This window comes from Chelon labrosus, assembly GCF_963514085.1.
Source record: "Chelon labrosus genome assembly, chromosome: 23".
NCBI classification, from domain to species: domain Eukaryota; kingdom Metazoa; phylum Chordata; class Actinopteri; order Mugiliformes; family Mugilidae; genus Chelon; species Chelon labrosus.
This window is the reverse complement of record NC_140356.1, coordinates 12,516,298-12,535,434: the sequence shown is the minus strand read 5'-3', so window position 1 is coordinate 12,535,434 and position 19,137 is coordinate 12,516,298. Positions and strand designations below refer to the sequence as shown.

The 19,137-nt window shown below is 43.0% G+C and overlaps 1 protein-coding gene across 1 annotated transcript in view; it reads right to left on the bottom strand.

Moving 5' to 3' along the window:
• Positions 1-19,137, bottom strand: part of cacna1c (calcium channel, voltage-dependent, L type, alpha 1C subunit) — a gene marked incomplete at both ends in the record, with an annotated part of 172,676 nt that overhangs the window by 29,165 nt on the left and 124,374 nt on the right. The window contains 11 exons of the mRNA XM_084573937.1: positions 74-191; positions 662-776; positions 1,102-1,222; positions 1,354-1,555; positions 1,662-1,813; positions 1,910-1,983; positions 2,075-2,235; positions 4,363-4,389; positions 7,497-7,587; positions 15,103-15,187; positions 15,426-15,513. Coding sequence (XP_084430063.1) covers positions 74-191; positions 662-776; positions 1,102-1,222; positions 1,354-1,555; positions 1,662-1,813; positions 1,910-1,983; positions 2,075-2,235; positions 4,363-4,389; positions 7,497-7,587; positions 15,103-15,187; positions 15,426-15,513 — 1,234 coding nt within the window. The remainder of the gene's footprint in view (positions 1-73; positions 192-661; positions 777-1,101; positions 1,223-1,353; positions 1,556-1,661; positions 1,814-1,909; positions 1,984-2,074; positions 2,236-4,362; positions 4,390-7,496; positions 7,588-15,102; positions 15,188-15,425; positions 15,514-19,137) is intronic.

Here is a 19,137-nt window from a genome sequence, read left to right as displayed (position 1 = left end):
ATCACATTTAGTAACACCCTTCATCATACTTGCCTGCTTACAATAGACACCAAGTCTTTTTTCTTGTGCGTACCTTAGTAGCAGTGTTGGTCTCGCCATCAGAAGTAATGGACTTCAGCTCTATCTTCTCCTTTTTCTCTTCCTCCAGAGGCGGCTTCTCGTTTTCATGCCGCTTCTCTGGACTGGCGAGCCTGGAGGGAGAGGGAGTGTAGAGGAAGACCTTCGGCTTTAACGCGTTTCCGCTAACGCTGCATTTTGCTTTAACTCACGCACACGTCCCCACCAGAATGACAAAATAAAAGACTTGCAATGATGGGAGTGTATTTCAGTCACAGGCGGTGGCGTTGCTGCTCTAATCAAACTAAAAGGATAGTGGGCAGGGAAATGATTGTTTTCCGTTACAAGTTCTCCTCAGATCGATACGTGTTGCTACCAAGAAGGAGACATTTAATGATTTGTGCCACTGACGGGATCTTCCTAAGCTGCACTAAAACCTCACATTATCATTGCTGACAAATTACCTTTATAGGCAATGAGACGGTTGATGTGGTTTGATTTCACGGCTCTGGTATCAACATCCTGGGCGTCCTGACTAACTAGGACGTTATAGGCTAAAACTATTTCCTCTTTCTGTTTCTCCGCCTACAACTATTTTCCTTACCTGGCCAGTTTTTTCCTCTCCTTCTCTTCCTCCTCTTCTTTCTGAGCAGATGTCAGGCTCTCCGCGTCGGCCAGATTGTCGACAGCGATGGCCAAGAAGACATTCAGCAGGATATCTGTTCAGAGGGGTTATGCTAAGGATGTTTCTGACCCACTGCATTCATGAATGATTTAGGTTACCGTCTCAAGAGGCGAAGTGAATAAATAGCAAATTTTAATCTCACATCATTTTATGTAAAGGACCTGAGATGCTCAGTGACCCGCGTTAAAATCTTTATGGCTCTAGGAATGTATCGCCATGCAAAACACGTTCTTCTGTCCTGCAGCAGCGTCTTGAATACCTACTTGATTTAATTCAATTCACAACCTGCAAAACTTCTATTCATTTAATGACTAGGCGTCCGTAGCTATCTCACGCAGACCTCTGTGGTGAAAGGATACAGTTGCCGCAGATGAAGAGGATGATGAAGTAGATGCAGACCAGCATCCCAGGAAAAGATGGACCACCGTATGCCATGATGCCATCATACATCACAGAATTCCAGTCCTCTCCTGTTAGGATCTGCGGAGAAGGGAATAAATGGAGTAAAAATATCCTTAATTAAATTATATAAAGTCGTTTGGGATTGTGGGAAGACGACAGGATCCTATATTATGGGACAAAAGATGACACTGAAAGACCAAGGCCGTTACCTGAAACACAGTGAGCAGAGACTGCGGAAAGTTGTCAAAAGTGCTGCGGCGGGTCTCCTCAAAGTTGAATTTTCCCCCAAAGAGCTGCATGCCCAGCAGGGAGAAGATGATGATGAAGAGGAAGAGCAGGAGCAAGAGGGAAGCGATGGAGCGAACGGAGTTTAGCAGGGACGCCACCAGGTTGGACAGCGAGTTCCAGTACCTGAGGAAGAGAAACTAATGTGTCACTGACTTATCGTAACTTCTTTGCACGTGGGATGAAGGAGCTTTTGTTTTATTAAATGCAAAAAGAAATCTGAATTAATAACCTGGTTATCTTGAAGATTCTGAGCAAGCGTACGCAACGTAACACGGAGATGCCGAGCGGAGACATGATCTTTGTTTCCACCAGAATGGTCTCAAGAATCCCTCCGCATACGACGAAGCTGTCGAAGCGATTGAAGAGAGAAACGAAGTACGCCTGTGGAGAGCAAAGGGAGGAGAGTTGTAAATATCTCACGATAACCGTTTAATTCAATAATATGACAAACGGCGTTTAGGCTCATTAGCCTCCTACCTGTAGGCCCAGGCTGTACATCTTCAGCAGCATCTCACCGGTGAAGAGTGCCAGCAAAACTTTATTGGCTATGTCTGGGGAGAAGGAAAGTTACAAGAGAAAGTTAATGGTGGGATAATTATAAATGGCCAATAAGTGAAGTTGCTAGAGGGTTGCGTGATGTACCTTGTACGTCAGTTAGCCACTGAGGCTGCTGGTGATGTTCAGAGGCGATGGTCAGAGTGTTGAGGAAAACGAGGAAGATGACCAGCCAATAGAAAACCTGCGATTTGACCGCCGCCCGGCACTTCCTCCTGCACAGCCTGTTCCACCTCCGAGAGTAGCGACTGAGAGGGGGAGAAGGACAGGTGAGGAATTATGGGAGAGGGGAACAAAAGACGGTAGGAAGGTGAGAGACGGCGGGAGGGTGAAGGGTGAGGGAAGGGAGGGATGGATGGAGAGATGGAAAGAATACAAGAGTAGGGGGTGAAACGTGGTGGGAGAAAACAAAGATAAGAGGAAGAGGGATGAGACAAGAAATCAAAGAGTGATCAGGAGAAACGAAAGAAAACGGTGGAAAAAAAAAAAGCGGGAGGAGCAAAAAGGAAAAAGAAGAAAGAGTCAATTAGTGCTTCAACAGAGAATTGATGACATCAATCCTCGGCGGCCAGTTGTAGCCTGTAGTTTGAGAGCAGAGCTGTGGAACAGAGTTAGTCATCCTCAAAGACGCCTCACACCACCAAGAAGCCAATACAAGAAGCTCTGTGTGTTGTAGAATGAGATACGTGCCATTTCTGAAATTTGTGTTACATGATGCGACCCACACGTCAAGGGAAATTCATGCTCCAGAAGGAGAAGTGGTTCATTTTGCCGTTTTTCTTTGTTGTGTTCTGTTCGCGAGCTCTTTTGCACTTTCCTTGCTCTCTACTGTACTGAAAACTAAAGTTATTGTTCCTGGTAATTGCCAGTTTCACACCTCGCAGTCACATCTGTGTGAAACGCTCCACTCAAAGGGTCGTACCATTTTTTTTTCTTACCTACGCCCATGTAGCGACAATTTGACAAGTGTAATTTCATAATTGTCCTGCTCTGAGTAGACGACATGAAAACAACTGGAGACAGTAACCTGCGCCTTTGTTGCTCAAATGGTGGAGAAGCAGTGAAACATGAATCTCACTTCACTATTTTATATGTTTTAAACCCTCAACACTTTGATTTTTTCTATAGGTAAAACGTAGGTGTAACACATCCCATCATATAAAAAAGGAAAAGCTAATGAGAAGGATATAATCTGTTAATGATAAATCGCTTTAAAAGCAGATGACAAGGTGGATAACTATGCCTCTATATTTATCCTGGTGTCTAGCCAGTATTTGGACTTGACCCCTACGCCCAGCACTCAAGACAGCCAAGGGGATTTGTCGTCTACTCTGACTGCAGATTATGTCAGAACCATACAGATCACCTGCCTACACAAAATCCATATTTCGCTCACCCTCTGTTTCCAGTGTGTGAGACCTTTAGAGTCAGTTATGGCACACGGCGGCTTCTGCCAATGACGCACTAAATGTTACACGAGACACGACTCACACGACAACTGCTGACACGCATCCTCGCACTCTAAGGTCATCTATATCATGTCTGTGATTGTGGAATAGTTTTATTTCTAAACCTGGTATAACACCCTTTTAAGGCCATGAAGTAGACTGATACCACTTCAAATCTGTAAAGATACATCCAGCAACTGGAAAGAGAGACGGAAAGGCAACAAAATCCCAACTACAGCTCAAGGAGTCCCTGGCCGAGACATTAGGTTAAGAGAAATTCGTCCCTCGTGTCAGTTTCCTCCTCTCTGGATGAATGTTGGTACCCTGCTGTCAAAATCCCATCATTCGCCATCATCACTCTTGCCCTATGATCTATTTGTCTGCCTTCTGGGAGCCAATCAAACCCCAGTCCTTGTTTTTTTTTAACTGATTACAAATCTGTTGCCCTGCTTTGATGGTACCTATCACGCAACCCCATCTCCGCCTCTTTGTGGTCTTCCTCATCAGAGGTCTCCACCAGCTAGCTGCTAACTCCATCTGCTGCTCCAACATCGCCAACATGTAACAGCCTAAAATACTTTGCTAATTTTGCATAACCTCAACCACAACATGTCATTTTTACCAATTAGATCAAATGTTTTAATTAGAGCTAAACTAAGCTGTTTTCAGTCCTTATGCTAAGCTAAGCTAATAGCGTTTGCCTCATATTATGTTCTATAATGGGCAGACAGGTTGGTGGTTTTTATCTTCTCATCAAACTCTGCAAGAATAAATGCATTTTCCAAACTTTCACACAGTTTCTTTAAAGAGAATCAATTTGCCTGTCTTGGCAACCTGAACACACACACACACACACACACATATCGACCACACAGATATCACAGCATTAGGTGAATATAAAGACTATGGTAAACGACATGTACTAACCTGAACTTGGATTTGGAGATCCTAATTCTGGAACACAGAAAACAGAATGGATTATACATACACACATAACACACATATAGACAGGTACACATGAAAGGGGTGATCTGAGAGGGATAAAGGGGGGGAGGGAGGGGGAGGTTCCCTCTTTATCGCAAAATTCCTTGGCAAATATGTTTGTTGACCAGCCCGCATCCTGAACTCTTCAGGCACAAAAAGCCTGTCTCACGATGTAAACATTTCCTAATTGAGAAAAGGTGTTGATCCTCTCTCTCTCTATGCAAGATGCAAGATGATCAAAGAACATGTTTTTTTTGCTTAAGAATAAGTTTGTCCATTTTTATGCACCCACTGGATTGAAACAGATTTTGGGTACAACATAGCAAAATGAACATCATTATCATCACCACCCACTTTCACCCCGTGATAGCACGTACACAGTGGCATCCAGTCAAAAGAAAACATTACTGGGAGTTTGACTTTCCTCCAATTAATCTTGGTGTAATAATAAAAAAATAAATAAATAAAAGGATGTATTAATAGAAAAAGAAGTCTGTTGATTGTTCACCACTGTAACAGCAAGACATAGAGAACTGAAGACAATAGGTTATGGAAGACATTTTGAGAGAAGAGAAGAAAAATCTGCAAAATACTGATTCATCACATAGCGCAGAGTCCCCTTGAAACTTTAAGAGAGTCGCCGTGACTGACTTTGTTGGTAAAAGCAGATGAATGAACTGACCGTCTCGCTGACTGAAGCAATGAAATGTCTCGCCGGCTGACTGACTGAGCGAAAGAATAAAATGACTGACTGGCTGGATATGGGAGCTGACAGCGCACACCTCTCCCCTCTCCATGTGTCCGCCTCGATTATGAGATCAGCGGGCGCCGAAGTAGCTCGTACCCCGAGGTTCTGTCTCCGCGGCGATGCGAAGAAGAAATGACAAAGACTGAGTCTAAGTCTCCGGTCTTATCTCTGACAATAGTGAGGAAAAAAAATGGCCCTGGGCAAACTTATTGCAGTCTCAGAGAGAGAAAAAAAAAACGTGAGAGATTTTCCAGTCCCAGAAAGGTTTGCTATTCATTACGGTTTGGACAGTCTGAAATTTATGTGTATTTTCCAACCAGATTAAGTTTAATGTATATTTAATGAGCAGTTTTAAAAGTTAAAAACACCTTTGCTAAATAGAGCTGCTGAGAAAAATGTATCTGCAGCCAAATGCTTAACTAACTTAAGCCCTACTGCACAAGATTAGCGTTACCTGGGGACGTCAGGTGATGCGTGTTGCATGCATTTGTGCACATTAAGCATTAAACTCTGTGTTTTACCCAAATCCACTGACATTATTCCCTGGATATGATGACAAGGCTCTGCTACTCTTTGCTTCCACTCCACTTCATGTCAGAGGAACTCCCACGCGTCCTGACAGTATCTGACACGGACGCATCAATAAATAATACCCAATACATTATCTTTGCAATGTCGCTCTTCTGATGGTTTTGAGCTCGGTTTTTCTGTGAATGGGTCGCCATGCTGCGTAGCACTGTACTTCTCGAGTGAGAAAAGAACAGAAAAAAGCTGCAGGAAAAGGGTAAATATCTTCTGAGGCCTGCATCTCAAACTTAAGGACTAATATTAACATTTTAATAGAGTTGAGGAGCACTTTTGCATTGTGTGTTGAGTTACCGGCGCTCTCTGAAGCCTCAGATATGATAAGACCGTGATAAAAGCTAAGAGCCGAAGCGCGTCGGTCTAATAAAGTTGTTCCATTTACTACAAGTGCTGCCGGAGTCTTGACCTTTCTACAATTTCTTTTCCCTGGTAGCGGATGAAGTCGCTCCAGAAATACAACGCTCTTTTGAGCTGTGCTGGTCTGACATGGTGCAAATAAACACAAACAACATAACAAAGACAAAATAACACATGGACAATGAGAGCACAGATAAACAACAGTGTGCCATCCAACTGTGCCTCCAAGTGTTTCTGAAACCGTTTTTATCAGAAACGATCTGCACCCTATTCTGTCCTGCAACGTTCAGCCATCGCACGTCGGTGTGTTTGCTCATGGCTAGCGAAAAGCAGGCCCGCTGGGGTCGCGGCGTCCTGCGCGGCCGCCCGTCTAATTAAGGAGGCAACGCACTTGTTTGAATAATGTAAAAAATGAAAGCAGAGGGGCGAGCAGGAGTGAGTGAGTCAGCTGTTTGTGAGCTCCCACAGGGGAGGAAGAAAGCACTTCACCAGAAAACACACGAAGAAGAGAGAGATAGAGAGAGAAAGTAGAGGCGGGTTACTATTAGATGTCTTGCTTTTCTATATTGTCTCAGACCCAAACAATGATTGGGTTTCCCTTGGCAGGCACTTTGCTGCTCGCTTCGGGAAAGGACATTGCGGCGGACCGAGCAGTCCCAACTCATGGATGAAACTCAGCGCCCAACTCCTATTTCTTAGTTTGTCAAGAATCAACTATTTTGAAAGTAATTCTGTTTAAATATTAAAAACAACTGTGCACAGAAACAAGATCAGAATGTGTTTCCCTTTAAAAGTCTCATATCTAAATCCACTATTAAATAAGCTTGTTTAATGCAATGTTATTTTTTTGTGCACACGACTTCTCATGCTGTAGCGACGAGCACACACGAGTTCAATTTGAAGGCAGCGTTATTTTAATATGGCCCAAACAAGTGTAAGGCTGCTGCATTAATGCAATAGTGAAGTGACGATTCCTCTAAGTCAGAATGAGGTTTAAGCTGTAAAAATGCAGAGAGCACCCCCCGGGAAGCTCCTCTCCCTAGCTGTCGCATCAAATCCATCTAGCTTCGGCTTATTAAAGTGTTATCAGTGTGGAGTTAACAGACAACCTGTCGTAACTCTGAATTCCTATAAACCTCCGTGAGAATGACAGAGATCAGTGAAGGATAAAGGCGAGCTGAGCCACTTGTACTATTCGGTATCGCTGAAGCTCTAACATAGAGAACACAAAGTTCATCCTTGGTATTGACAGAAGGTGACTGAGAGAGCTGAGGCACAGAGGGGAGGAGAAGAGGTGTGTGAGTTAGAGAGAGAGAGAGAGAGAGAGAGAGCGAGAGAGAGAGAGAGAGAGAGAGAGAGAGAGAGAGAGAGAGGGTGAGGTACTTACGCTAGCCGGGTGCAGCAAGTCTCCCCCTCCACGTCTCCCCCGGGAGCGTTGTCTGTGTTGACTGATTCGTTCTCACTGGCTGGCATGCTCACTGAGAGACAGAGAGGAACAGCAGCAGAGAAAAAAAAACAGATGACAGGTGAAGGGAGGGGAAAAACAGAAAGAAGGAAAGAAAAAAGAAAGATGAATTAGCAAGAAAGGGAAGTGACTCGCACAACATCCTTATGCAAGTTTTAACTAGAAACCTTGAGCTCAAATCACTGCAAGTAAATTCCAAATGCACTACAAGCTGGAAAGCTACAAACAGCATCCATTGTTTTATAGATAAATCCTGCAGAGCTGCACTGAACACTGGGTCAAAACAAGATTGCTGTGTTTTAGAGAAGAAGCAATCTTTTATAAAGTTATCTTGCCCCAGTATACTAGCTAATTAAAATGTTGTTGACATATAGGGATTTACAAGTCAGCGCTGGCTAACCCCACTAATTAAGACATACTGTTACACACATACCCCTGAGTCAATAAAACCATTCCCAAATTTTTGCAGTGATTGCCTAAACTAATTACACGCTAAGTTGCCATACTGGCAATATTTAGTTAGGGATCCTGGGATGCAGCCTCTGCTACAGCTATTTGGAAGGATTTCAACTTCTAAGCGGAGGGATTGTTGAATTTTGGGTGAATTAACGATACCCATTTGTGATTTTATACTCCGTGGAGACCGAAAGAAAAAACAAAACAAAACACAATCCTCAGTAGATTGTAGGGATGTTGTAGTAGGGGCGTTGGAGCTTCACAGCGAGCAAGGTTTTGAAAAAGAAGAAATGAAGCCCTTGCACTATAGATCTTTTTGCAGATGTCTCTTTAAAACCACAAGGACTTGGGAATACTGTCAAATACTGACAAATGTTAATGTCGATGGAGGGAAGGAAGGATGAACACTGGGAAGTCGAGGTTAGGTAAGGTTTGAAAAGTGGAAACCCAACGGTTGGCGGCCTCCAGCAACTAGCCAAGGTTCACTTTACATGTACGTCTGCTTTAACACCATCTCTTCATGCCGTAATTACAGCATGATGGCTTGAGTTGGCTAAAAACATGTTTTCATGGACACATTGACCGCCCTTGAGTGAAGGAACGACTGTGGGAAATCTAAAGAAATTCAGTCCAGGTGCTGCAGAGATACTGCATGCATGAGCTGAGTATTTTGTGAGGTCACAGTGGGATTGCCCTTTGACCTTTGACTCCCAAAATCTAATCAGTTCACTTTTGAGTCCAAGCGACCGTTTGCGCCTCATCGGAAGAAATTCCCCCACAGGCGTTCTTGGGATATTGCGCTCCACGAGAATAATGCTGGACGGGTATAAGGGTGTCGGGATGGATGGAATATGGTGAAGTGGGATTGGAGTGGAAAGGAATGGAAGCATTGAGGGAGGTATGAATGAAAAGAGAGAGAGGGGGAGAGAGAGAGGACAGGAAGAGTGTGGGGATGGCAGGCTGAGAGGCACGATATGAAATGATACATTGCTTTTTATTGCTTCTGTCAGTCTTTGCCTGCTGGTGGGAATGAGCTGCGTTCCCCTCACTGTCACCTCAAACACTTATTGTATCACCCTCTGGGAACCGGAGTCAGATGCTGCACACGAATATCAATGTGTCTGGTGTTAAAATAAGATATCTTCTGTTATAAAAAGAAAAAAAAAAAACAACCTAGTCATGCAAATTGTTTCTCCTAGCAGAAAAACCAAAGAACAGGAGGACATTTAAATAAAACTAAATTATCATTATCTTGACTGGAATGATCTTTGAGAGGCAAATTTATTCTGCAAAAGTAATCAAAGCTAATGTGATACGTTGTGTTTTTGTTTTTTTTTATCATGAAACGGCTTGTAAGCACTCAGCTAACATAATATATCAAAGTAAGCGACAGTGAGTGAACAGTGTATTGGTACATTGACCCGCTGGTTGGTTGATGAATGAGTTCAGCGTTGCAGAGACGAAGGATGAACATCTCCGTGACCACGCCTGTGCGTTTTCCTCACCCCGACACGTGTCACCTGCAGCTATGCTACTTAGTTAAAAGCACTCGGGGCTCTCCGGGTCTCTCCCGAGGCTAAGGCCCTTTTTCAAATATAAAAGAAGCCCGGTGCCTTTCGCCTCAGTGGAGCGCTGAACTAGTTTAATACCTATTGTTAGAGTAAACCCAGAAGACCGGAGACACGGGAAGGAGATGGAGAAGGAAAAGGAGCATGGAAGGGAGAGAAATGAAGGAGGGTCAGTGTGCTAAAACATGAAATAATCTCTCTAAAAACTGATGTGAACATTATTAATTCAGCAGTTTGTATATTGAAAGTGTGCCGATCTGATATTTGTTATAAATCCGAAATATAATACATATTAAAGTTGATTTTAATCCTAATATCCAAGAGTCTTTTTCAGGTATCAGCAGCAAACACAACTCTACTTTGCATCCTCGTCTGGTTTTCCGTGCAGTCTTGCAGTAATTTGACATAATTAGTATTTTGCATTGCTGTCTGTAGTTGTTTATCTGTGGGATTTACAAAAATTAAAACAGAAATCACCCTAGAATAGCATGTTAGCATCTAAAAATCCATCATTGTATACCCTTGACATGCTACCCAAGCTGAGAAGCACCAGTAGCTTACATTTCTACGCAAACAACATGGCAAGCACCTGGAAAAAAAACCCTATTTTGAAGCTGCTTCTTCCATTATATTTCAGCTACAGCTTGCATGTCTAGTAACGGTGCAGAGGGGGGAGGGGGATTTTAGGGAAAGGAATCTGAAACAACAAGGAGAGGACAGTGGCATCACAAATACTAATGAACCAATGAATAGCCTGTTCCTCCGCGATGCCATTTTCCTCCTGTTGTTTTTTCAGACGTGTCAGGCAGATGCAAATTGTTTCCTTTCCTACAAACATTGGTTTCATCTCAATACAGTAACGTTTCCTCTCCTTGTCTCCTTATTACCCGTGCTGACAGTGCGCGCCTTGTCAATTAGAATTCAAAGTTGAGGGCTGTGAAAGATTTGAATGCAGAACATGCGATTTTGATGGCAGCAGGATTGATTCTGTGTCCCCATGAGAGAATATAGGGGTGAAGAAGACAATGAGAATAAACTATTGAGAGGCAGCTGCTACCCACTTAAGGTTTGAAGCTCTAAAGGGGCGGGGGCGGGCAGAAAAAGATGCTGACTCCAATAGAGGGGGAGTGGACAAAGGGGAGAGAAGAAAGAGAGTAAAAAAAAAAAAAGAAATAGTGTAGGGGTATAACAGAGCAGAGAGGCTGCATGTCTAGAATCACGCTTCCAGTAAAAAAATCTCTAACTAGAGCCGGACCATGCAGACGGACGCACACGCCTTACGAAGGAAAGCCGCATTTTTCTTCACGGCTCCACGCAGAGACAGAAAACGATGGTTCTTACCTGGGGGATAGAGAGCACGGCTCAGCAAGACAGACAAATACACACACAAACACACACACACAAATGCAGGAGTACACACACGCACATGTAGACTCGCTCTCATCCTGCAAACAATTCACACACAAACCAGTAAATAATCACATGCACTCATACTGGCTTTGGAGTCTGGCTGCAAAGATGACTTCTTCTCCTAAAACGACATTCCCACTTTGCAGTCACGCCTCATTTCATTACTCCAACTATAACTGCAATTTGTATTACTGGCATTACTGTCTGTTTCTGCCTTGTACCATTTAGTCTCTCTATTTCATTCCCTGATTTCATATCTGAACCAGAGCCGCCTCGTTCCACACGGTAGAAAGAAATTACAGAAGAAGAAGAAGAAGAAGAAAGAAAGTGAAAAATACAAAGAGGGAGAGACAGAAAGGTTGTCAACGGGTTAATTCACATTGTTGAAATTTTTAGGGAGTCAGACTTTAAGAAACCGGTTGATGTGTTGTTTACACTGGAGGCTACACAGAGCATTTGTCTTCCCTGTCCTCTTGTCAAACACACTGGCCATTGTTTTGTGTGACTGTCCACTTCACCAAGTTCTCTTAACACACTTACAACCAGACTGGGGTCGTTTTATTGTTGAATTCTGCGCATTTTTGTCATGCTGCAGAAGAATGAATAATATTCTTCCATGAGTCCCTTTGTGCAGGGGTAGAGGGGGGGAAAAAAAATACCTAAACAGATATGAAACACCAAGTCTAACAACGTGTCAGCTTTTATGCAAGGATTGGCTTAAATTCTGGACAAAAGTAATAAAATGATGAAACAGCATCGTCTCAGAAATATGTGCACACACACATACACAGACACACACACACATATATGATTCTTATTCTTGGTTGAAAACAACGGGACATTTAAAGAAAAGCGGAATAAATATATTTTGGCGACACATGCAAATGAAAAATGGGATGATGACCAGACCATACATACATTTCCATAACATTAAGTTATAATGTTATGTTACATACAACATTATGTTATCACATTTACAGGCACCGATCAGAGGAGACGGTTCCTCCGACTCCTCGCTCCGCTGTTAAAAATATACATATTTTAAACATCTTTCTGTTAAAGTCATTTTCTGTAGTTGTTTACTGCAAATGTGTCTCCTCGAGGCAAGCGCTGACAGCAGATTTCTGTCTTATTGATCCTCACAGTGGGGAGCCAAAGAGCAGCAGCACTAACATCTTTTTCTCTAGTCACATCCTCCTTGGTGGTCCCGATGTGTTCCCAGGATATATATATATATATATAATTATATAACCTTCAGTGTACTGTTAAGAAGGTGTCCCAGACCAGGCCTTATTTTTTTAAATATTTTAAATTTACAAGGTCAAACCAAAGCAGCAGAATACATACGGAAATACATGGTATAACCACACAGAGTCGCAGACATACCGTCCTGAGAGTCAGTAGAGTGACTGAACCAGGCAAGCTTACTGGTCTTCTTACCCAGGCGGGCTGGAGACACTCCTACCACAGACAGCAATGGTAGGACGCCAGAACAAGATGACAGCATGCAAGAACAAGATGGCAGAGGGTGAGAGCATGCAAAACGCACATGTATGTATGTATGCTTGGCTCACATACAGTGTACAGTGTGCACCTGAGATGAAAGGAAACACATGCAAATGTGCAGAGGACATCCATCAAATGTTACATATACTGTACATCACATCATACAGTATGTAAATACATTTGAGTGTGTGTGTGCATATTCTGAGAATGCAGCCACATAAATAATAGAGGATGTTGAAGAATGATGTATGTTTTCTGTCAACAAAAGCAACACCACACTCTAACATTTATCTTAATATGAACTCCCTATCCACATCATACGCCAATGTTATTCCTTTTTTTAGCTCTATGAGTAATGATAGGATGATTGATCTATGGTTCATTGTGTGTGTACATGTTCTATCTCCTTCTCCGTGGTCTTATTCACTCCTGGCATTAACAAGTATCTTGGTGATTTTACCATCAAGTGGACAGGTATGAGTATGTCAGACCCTAGAATGACAGTATTTTGAGTGACCAAGACATCATTTGGTAAGTATCCATACATATAATGTTAAAGCTGCAGATATCCTGCTGTGAAACATAAAATCCTGTTTGACGTCATTTGCCTTTACATCCCTGATAAGTTATGATTAGACGGATTAATGAAGTTATCACTATTGTTCAGTGCAACTCTCCAACTTTAAGGCCAGTATAAATCCTGGTGCAGTATGGAGCTGATAGCGTGCAAAGCTCCACGGATTACTGACTTGTTATAGACTCTTTCTTCAACGCAGTAAAGATGTATATCTCACCTGTAACAGATTATTAGATACTAGATACAAATATATAGTATTAGATAAATTGTGGAGGAAAGGGAATGAGGAAAAAGCACTCTAGTAGGCAGTCCTTTAAAGTGGCTCAGAACACATTTACGGTCTCAGTTTAAGACTGGATCGCCCAAGAGGTGTGTTAATGCCAGGTGTAAACAATAGCTTTACCTCTATCTCTATCTCTAACAGACATATCCTCTTACAGCCACTCACTATTTCTCCCCCCTTGACTCTGTTTTATGCCGTTTTCCTTCTGTCTCCTATCTTCTCCAACTCTCCTACCGCTTCTTAGGACACGCGTATGTGTCTGCAGTGCGTGTGCGAGCCTATGCAAAATGTTCCTTGCAGCAGGAACAAACCGGCCTCATTCATCTTCCCACAGGAGGATCCATCCATCGAGGAGAGGGAGGCAGAGCAATAGAGAGAGACCAAGTGACTTGATTTTTCACCTTCACAAACAGAGGCTTGATTGATCTCTGTGACAGAGGACCTTGGATGATGTGTATTCATCATTTTGTCAGATCATCTACACCTAATGACCTAGGTTATACCTTTAAATTGGGAGTTACGGCCTGAGTTTTATGGTCTTATATCTATAGTCGATCACAGAATCTGAATATGTACAATTTGACTGAAAAAAGCCTCTCAGTATTTTCCAAAATTGGCCTCATACTGTATTTGTTTGTTTGTTAACGCGCCAATATCGCTGCAGCGCTGCAGATGTGTTTTCTCTGGACTCGTAGCAGGTGGAAAAAAAAACAAGTCGATTTGTTACGGATCAGCCACAGGGGTGTTGCGCCTTATTTCCATGTGAACTGGGTCATTGCTCATTTGACCATGTTAATTTCTGGAGATTCGCTGAAAGATTAGATCATCATTAGACTGTTATTTTCCGTCTTTCTTCTTCCCTCGGCATTCATCAGTGGTTCTCAGAATTAACCACAGTGTTTAGTAGGAGATGAGGTGCAGAGTACGTGCATGCTCTGCATATTTAGTCCTCATTATTTTATTCTACTTTTATACTAAGCGTTACGTGCACAAAGAAGACAAACCACTGCCTCTCTGTTCCTCTCACTGCCCCTCTCTCTCAAGCTGCATAGATCCAGGCTAAAAGAGGCCTGTGCTCTACTCTCTCCTCCCTGAAAAGGTAGCTCAGTCCTGGGGAGACAGGTGCCATGTGTGGCTGCCTCTCCGGAGAGAGACAAGGTGCTAATTTCTGCGTGTACATTTCTGTCAAACATAAGTACACATATTCCTGAGGGTGTATACCTGCAGTTGTGTAAGTTTGCACAGGTGCGCATAAGCGAGCGTGTGTGTGTGAATGAGAGTGTGTGCCCAGAGGCTATTAGCTGTAGTCTGACACATTCAGCTAATATCTAAACAGGATTTAAACCTCAGGAGGATTCTCAGCCAAAGCAAGCAGACAATATTAATATCTCCTCGGTCTGTCAGTCGCTCTGCCAGCGAATCAGGTGTTCACTCGCTGAGTGTGCCACTACCGCGTGAAGGAGATGGCAGTGAGCTCACCACACACTGCACACCCACACACACACACACATGCACAGCAAAAACTCACAACTTTGTATTGAACGGAGAACGAAACCATTTTAAATATTTCTAACCAGCCTTTCTTACTATCTTTGGAATAATGAACAGCCAATACCTTTAATCAACAAGTTATAAATCGCACACACACACACACATATAGTTACACTCAAGCCAAATGCCTTTTGCCTTCTCTTATTGTTAAAAACACACCGACTTTCTTGTACTCACGGTTTCTGGGTTTGTCATCGTCCATGCCCTCCTCTTCGTTCTCTGGGTCAATGTCTTCAGCCTGAGTGATCCAGTCTAAATAGCCCTGTATTCAAAATTACACAAAAAGGAAAAAATACTGACTGGCTAGCAATGCTGAAGGCAGTCAGGCTCCTTATCAACACGTCAAGACAGAACTGACTTAAAACGACTTAAATATGAAGATTGCTCTATGTTCTACATTACGTTCGTCATCTTAAATGGGATTTGGGTAAAAGATGTTGCACTTACGCTACGACTCATCCTCTTTTACACACATAACAACAACAACAGCAGCATTTTACCTTGAGGTCTTCCTCCAGTTGCTGTTTTTCTCTGAGTTTCTGGAAGTCACCACGCGCCTTGGCCTTCTCTCTCTCCTTGGAAAACTCTCTGAGAGGAGGATAGAAAGACGGTGGGCAGCGGGAGTCGAGACAGAAGAAAAGAGGAGAGCGGCAGAGAGGGGCAGAAAACAAAAGAGAAAGGGGAAAAGGAATCTGAAAATCTAGACTGAGAGTCTTGCCAGATATATCATGACAATACATGACATGACAATATTGTAATTGCACAGAACTTGACACTTCAGCAAAAGAAGGAGAGAGAACCTGGTAAGGAGGAAAAATAAGTTTGCCAAGGAGAAACAGGTGTTAGTGTGCAAATGCAGTTTCCTGAGATCCTAGACTTAATACCTTATGTGTTAGATGCCTCGTTTAGCTCAAGTAACGCAGATACCATGCAGATACAACTCAAAGTCAGCCTTGCTCCTCCAACTTCTAGTAATTTAATTTATGAGTACTGCTGCTGCCCTAGAGCAGCAGGGCCCCAGGTGTTCCCAGGCCTGCAGGGAGATGGAGATCCTGCAGTGTGTTCCCAGACTAACCCGGGTTTCCTCCCACTTGCAAGGCGCTCGGTACAAGCCCAGAGGGAGGCACAAAGAAGGCACCCTCACCAGCTGCTCGATCTCATCTCTTGTCAGATTGAAGGAGAAGTAGCTCTGCACTAAGGTCGTCCCGCATCGCTGGGCGCCTCACCTTTCGTCGGACGCCTCGCTCCTTCATTCCTTCACTCACTACCCAAAGACCTCTACTATAAGAAGACTGGAAATACACTAAAAGCTATTTTTTCAGATGTTAACAATTCATCAAGTGGAAAAAAATATAAAACTTTCGTTATGGTCATTAACATAAAAACTCCATTTAAATTCTAATTCCCGTATAACCAATTATTATGGGGCGATCTGATTTATGTTCCTTTATTTTAATGAGTATAATTTTCACTATTTAAAGGGTTCGGGATGGCGGACAAAGGGGACATAAATAAAGATGATTTAAGACAACTAAAACCCATGTTACCAGTGAGTGTAAGATGTGGAAATGTGATGATGAAACCTGGGGAAATTACTTCCAGGTGTCAGGGTGGAAGGAAGAATTAAGGAACATTTGATTAAACGCTGCTCTTGGGGAAGGTCAAAGGCAGGTTAGACGCAAAACACAGTTTGAACAAAGACAATTCATTGGGGTGAGAGCTGACAGAAGTCGGGAGGCTTGGAAAGTGTGCAAATTCACGTTTGAAGGTCCACTTTAAAATAAACGAGGCCGGTAAGCTGTTTGGCACCTTGTCAAATCTTTTAGATTTTGAACATTTAAGTTCAAGTGGAACTTTCTGAAGCTGTGGAATAAAGTTTTAAGACTTGGGTTTAAGTGTTATTTGAATATTCACAACTACACACGATGGATGTTGTATTCCCTGTTCCCTGGAGAACGGGGAACATACTGAAACTATTGACTGTCACGTGACATTTTTTTATTGATCCTTTTCTAAGTCCATCGGCTGGAAAATAATTTAAGTGTGTGAGAGTGTCGGTGTGAAATTTAGAGGAATGATGGAACCTGCAGACTGCCCACTCAAATGCGCAACACAGATCAATGAGCATTAGGACAAACTGCTATTGTCTGGCTTATCAGAACATTATCAGGAGACCCAAGCCCATTGATCTGTGTTCCAGTGTGTTTATATACTGTAGGTGTGTTGGAGTGCGAAGCTCCGAGGCTTCACGTCGCCCTAAATCATTTAATTTCTCATTTTCTTGCTATGTTCAATCTCCGCGAACGCCCCTCTGTCTCTATTCTTTCTACTTACATATTACATCAAATCCAGACAAACAGAGTCACACCCTATGTTTATGTTTCTACATCCTCCTTCTTCCTGTTCAGCCATTAGTTATTATGCCAATCTAAGACCCACACACGCCACGGAGGAACCAGTTGGTAAAAGGTCAGGCTGTGTAGTTTGCTGACAGCATCATTAGTCAGAAGTCAGACAAAGACTCAGACAGCCAAACCCCCCCAAGCTGTTTGGACCAGATAGGCTTCTATTATTTTTCCCACAATGCTGCTGTCAGAGCGCAAGGGGTGTCTAGTCAGATTCAGTTCAGTCATGGGTGAGACGTTTGACTCCACCAAGCCTTAACATCAGAACAAGTTGCATTGTTTAAACATTAGCTAAGGATTTGTTGAAGCCCTTAAGGTATGGACCATCGACTGTTTAAATATGGACAAGGTGTCTCCACTTCCTTGCATTGGCTGAACTGACGCTATTTTCTCAGGGATACGGGCAGCGGCATCTTGCAACTTTGGAGCCAGAGTCTGTGCTCCGAGTATGGTCCGAGAGTGGAGCCGCGTGGAGCGATATCGATGACCCGACCGCACTCCCGCCAGGCTCATTTGCATTTTCATTTAATTAATACTGCGCTCTGCTCTACCTCCACCAGTTACAAGGAAATGTTGGATTACACACTGTACTTGTTTTTATAACGACTTACGGAGTGGTTGGCATGGCAACTGGTGGTCGCCATTATGTCACATCCCGTTTCTATAGCGTCAAATAACTAAAACTAAACGAACAAAAACGTGAGGGGGAGCTCTACTTGCTTTGGCTTCACTTTTGAGGAGCATCTTTATACTGTCTATTATATGGACACACCAAACTGAAGTTAAAGTATTATGGCAATGAAGTCTAAAAGCAACATCACCTCACGTCAGCTGTATCTGGGCCAAAAAGTTGCACTTGAACACGCTGCAAAACCTACAGATAAGTTCAGAGCCTATGAGAAAAAATACAACGCTTCAGAGAAACCGGCTTTTAGCTGGGAGCCTAGGAGAAACTACAAACCGCAGTGCAGAGCTGCCCTCTCCTGAATCATGTTGATTAGATCACGTCTTTGAGAAAATATTTGTGTGTTTGGATGATCAGATTAAATAAAGACGTAAAATGAGAAGAGCCTTCTGTGTGCCCTTTGGAATTTCTTGGTTTGTTTAGTTTCGCCAGTTCCGTTTTTCTTCCCGTGCACTGATTCTCTAAGCTGAACAGCCAGACGGAGGTATTTCTTTCATCGACTGCTGAAAAGCCAGCATCAGCATCTGGGACACATCTGAAAAGCAGGACCACAGACACTCACCAACGGCCTGGTACTGAGAAAACGGCCGGCTGTTGGCTTGATGAGTAGTCTGTCTACAAACACAGCTTTTATTATTAGTCTGCTGGGTTTCTGAAATTATAGTATGGTAAAGCGTTTGTTTTAGATGAAGATGACACCGTTTTGTACCAGTGCTACCAGTGCAAAGCAGCAGTGTGGCCTTGTAGTTAAAGACACAAAATACAAAATGTCTTGGAGTGGGATGCTCCAGCATCCAGACTACAGTGAGCAACAAAGATAAAACCTAAAAATCTATGTGCAGGTAACAACGCTCAGTTGGAAGAGTTCCAAAACCGAAGCTACTGTAAAACACAAGTATATTTGACAGTAGAGAAACACTTCTTGCGCATGCTTTTTGCTCGTAAAACAATGCACCAGCCAGGAATAAGAAGAAGAAATAGACATTCCTCATGAGCAAAGTTCTCCAAGAAAAACAGCAAAAAGGCAAGAAAGAGAAGTGAGTTGCCAATGACCTTTGACCCTGCCCTTACCCGCTTAACACCCCCAGAACCAAGTTTAGCACAAAGAAGGATCCGATGATG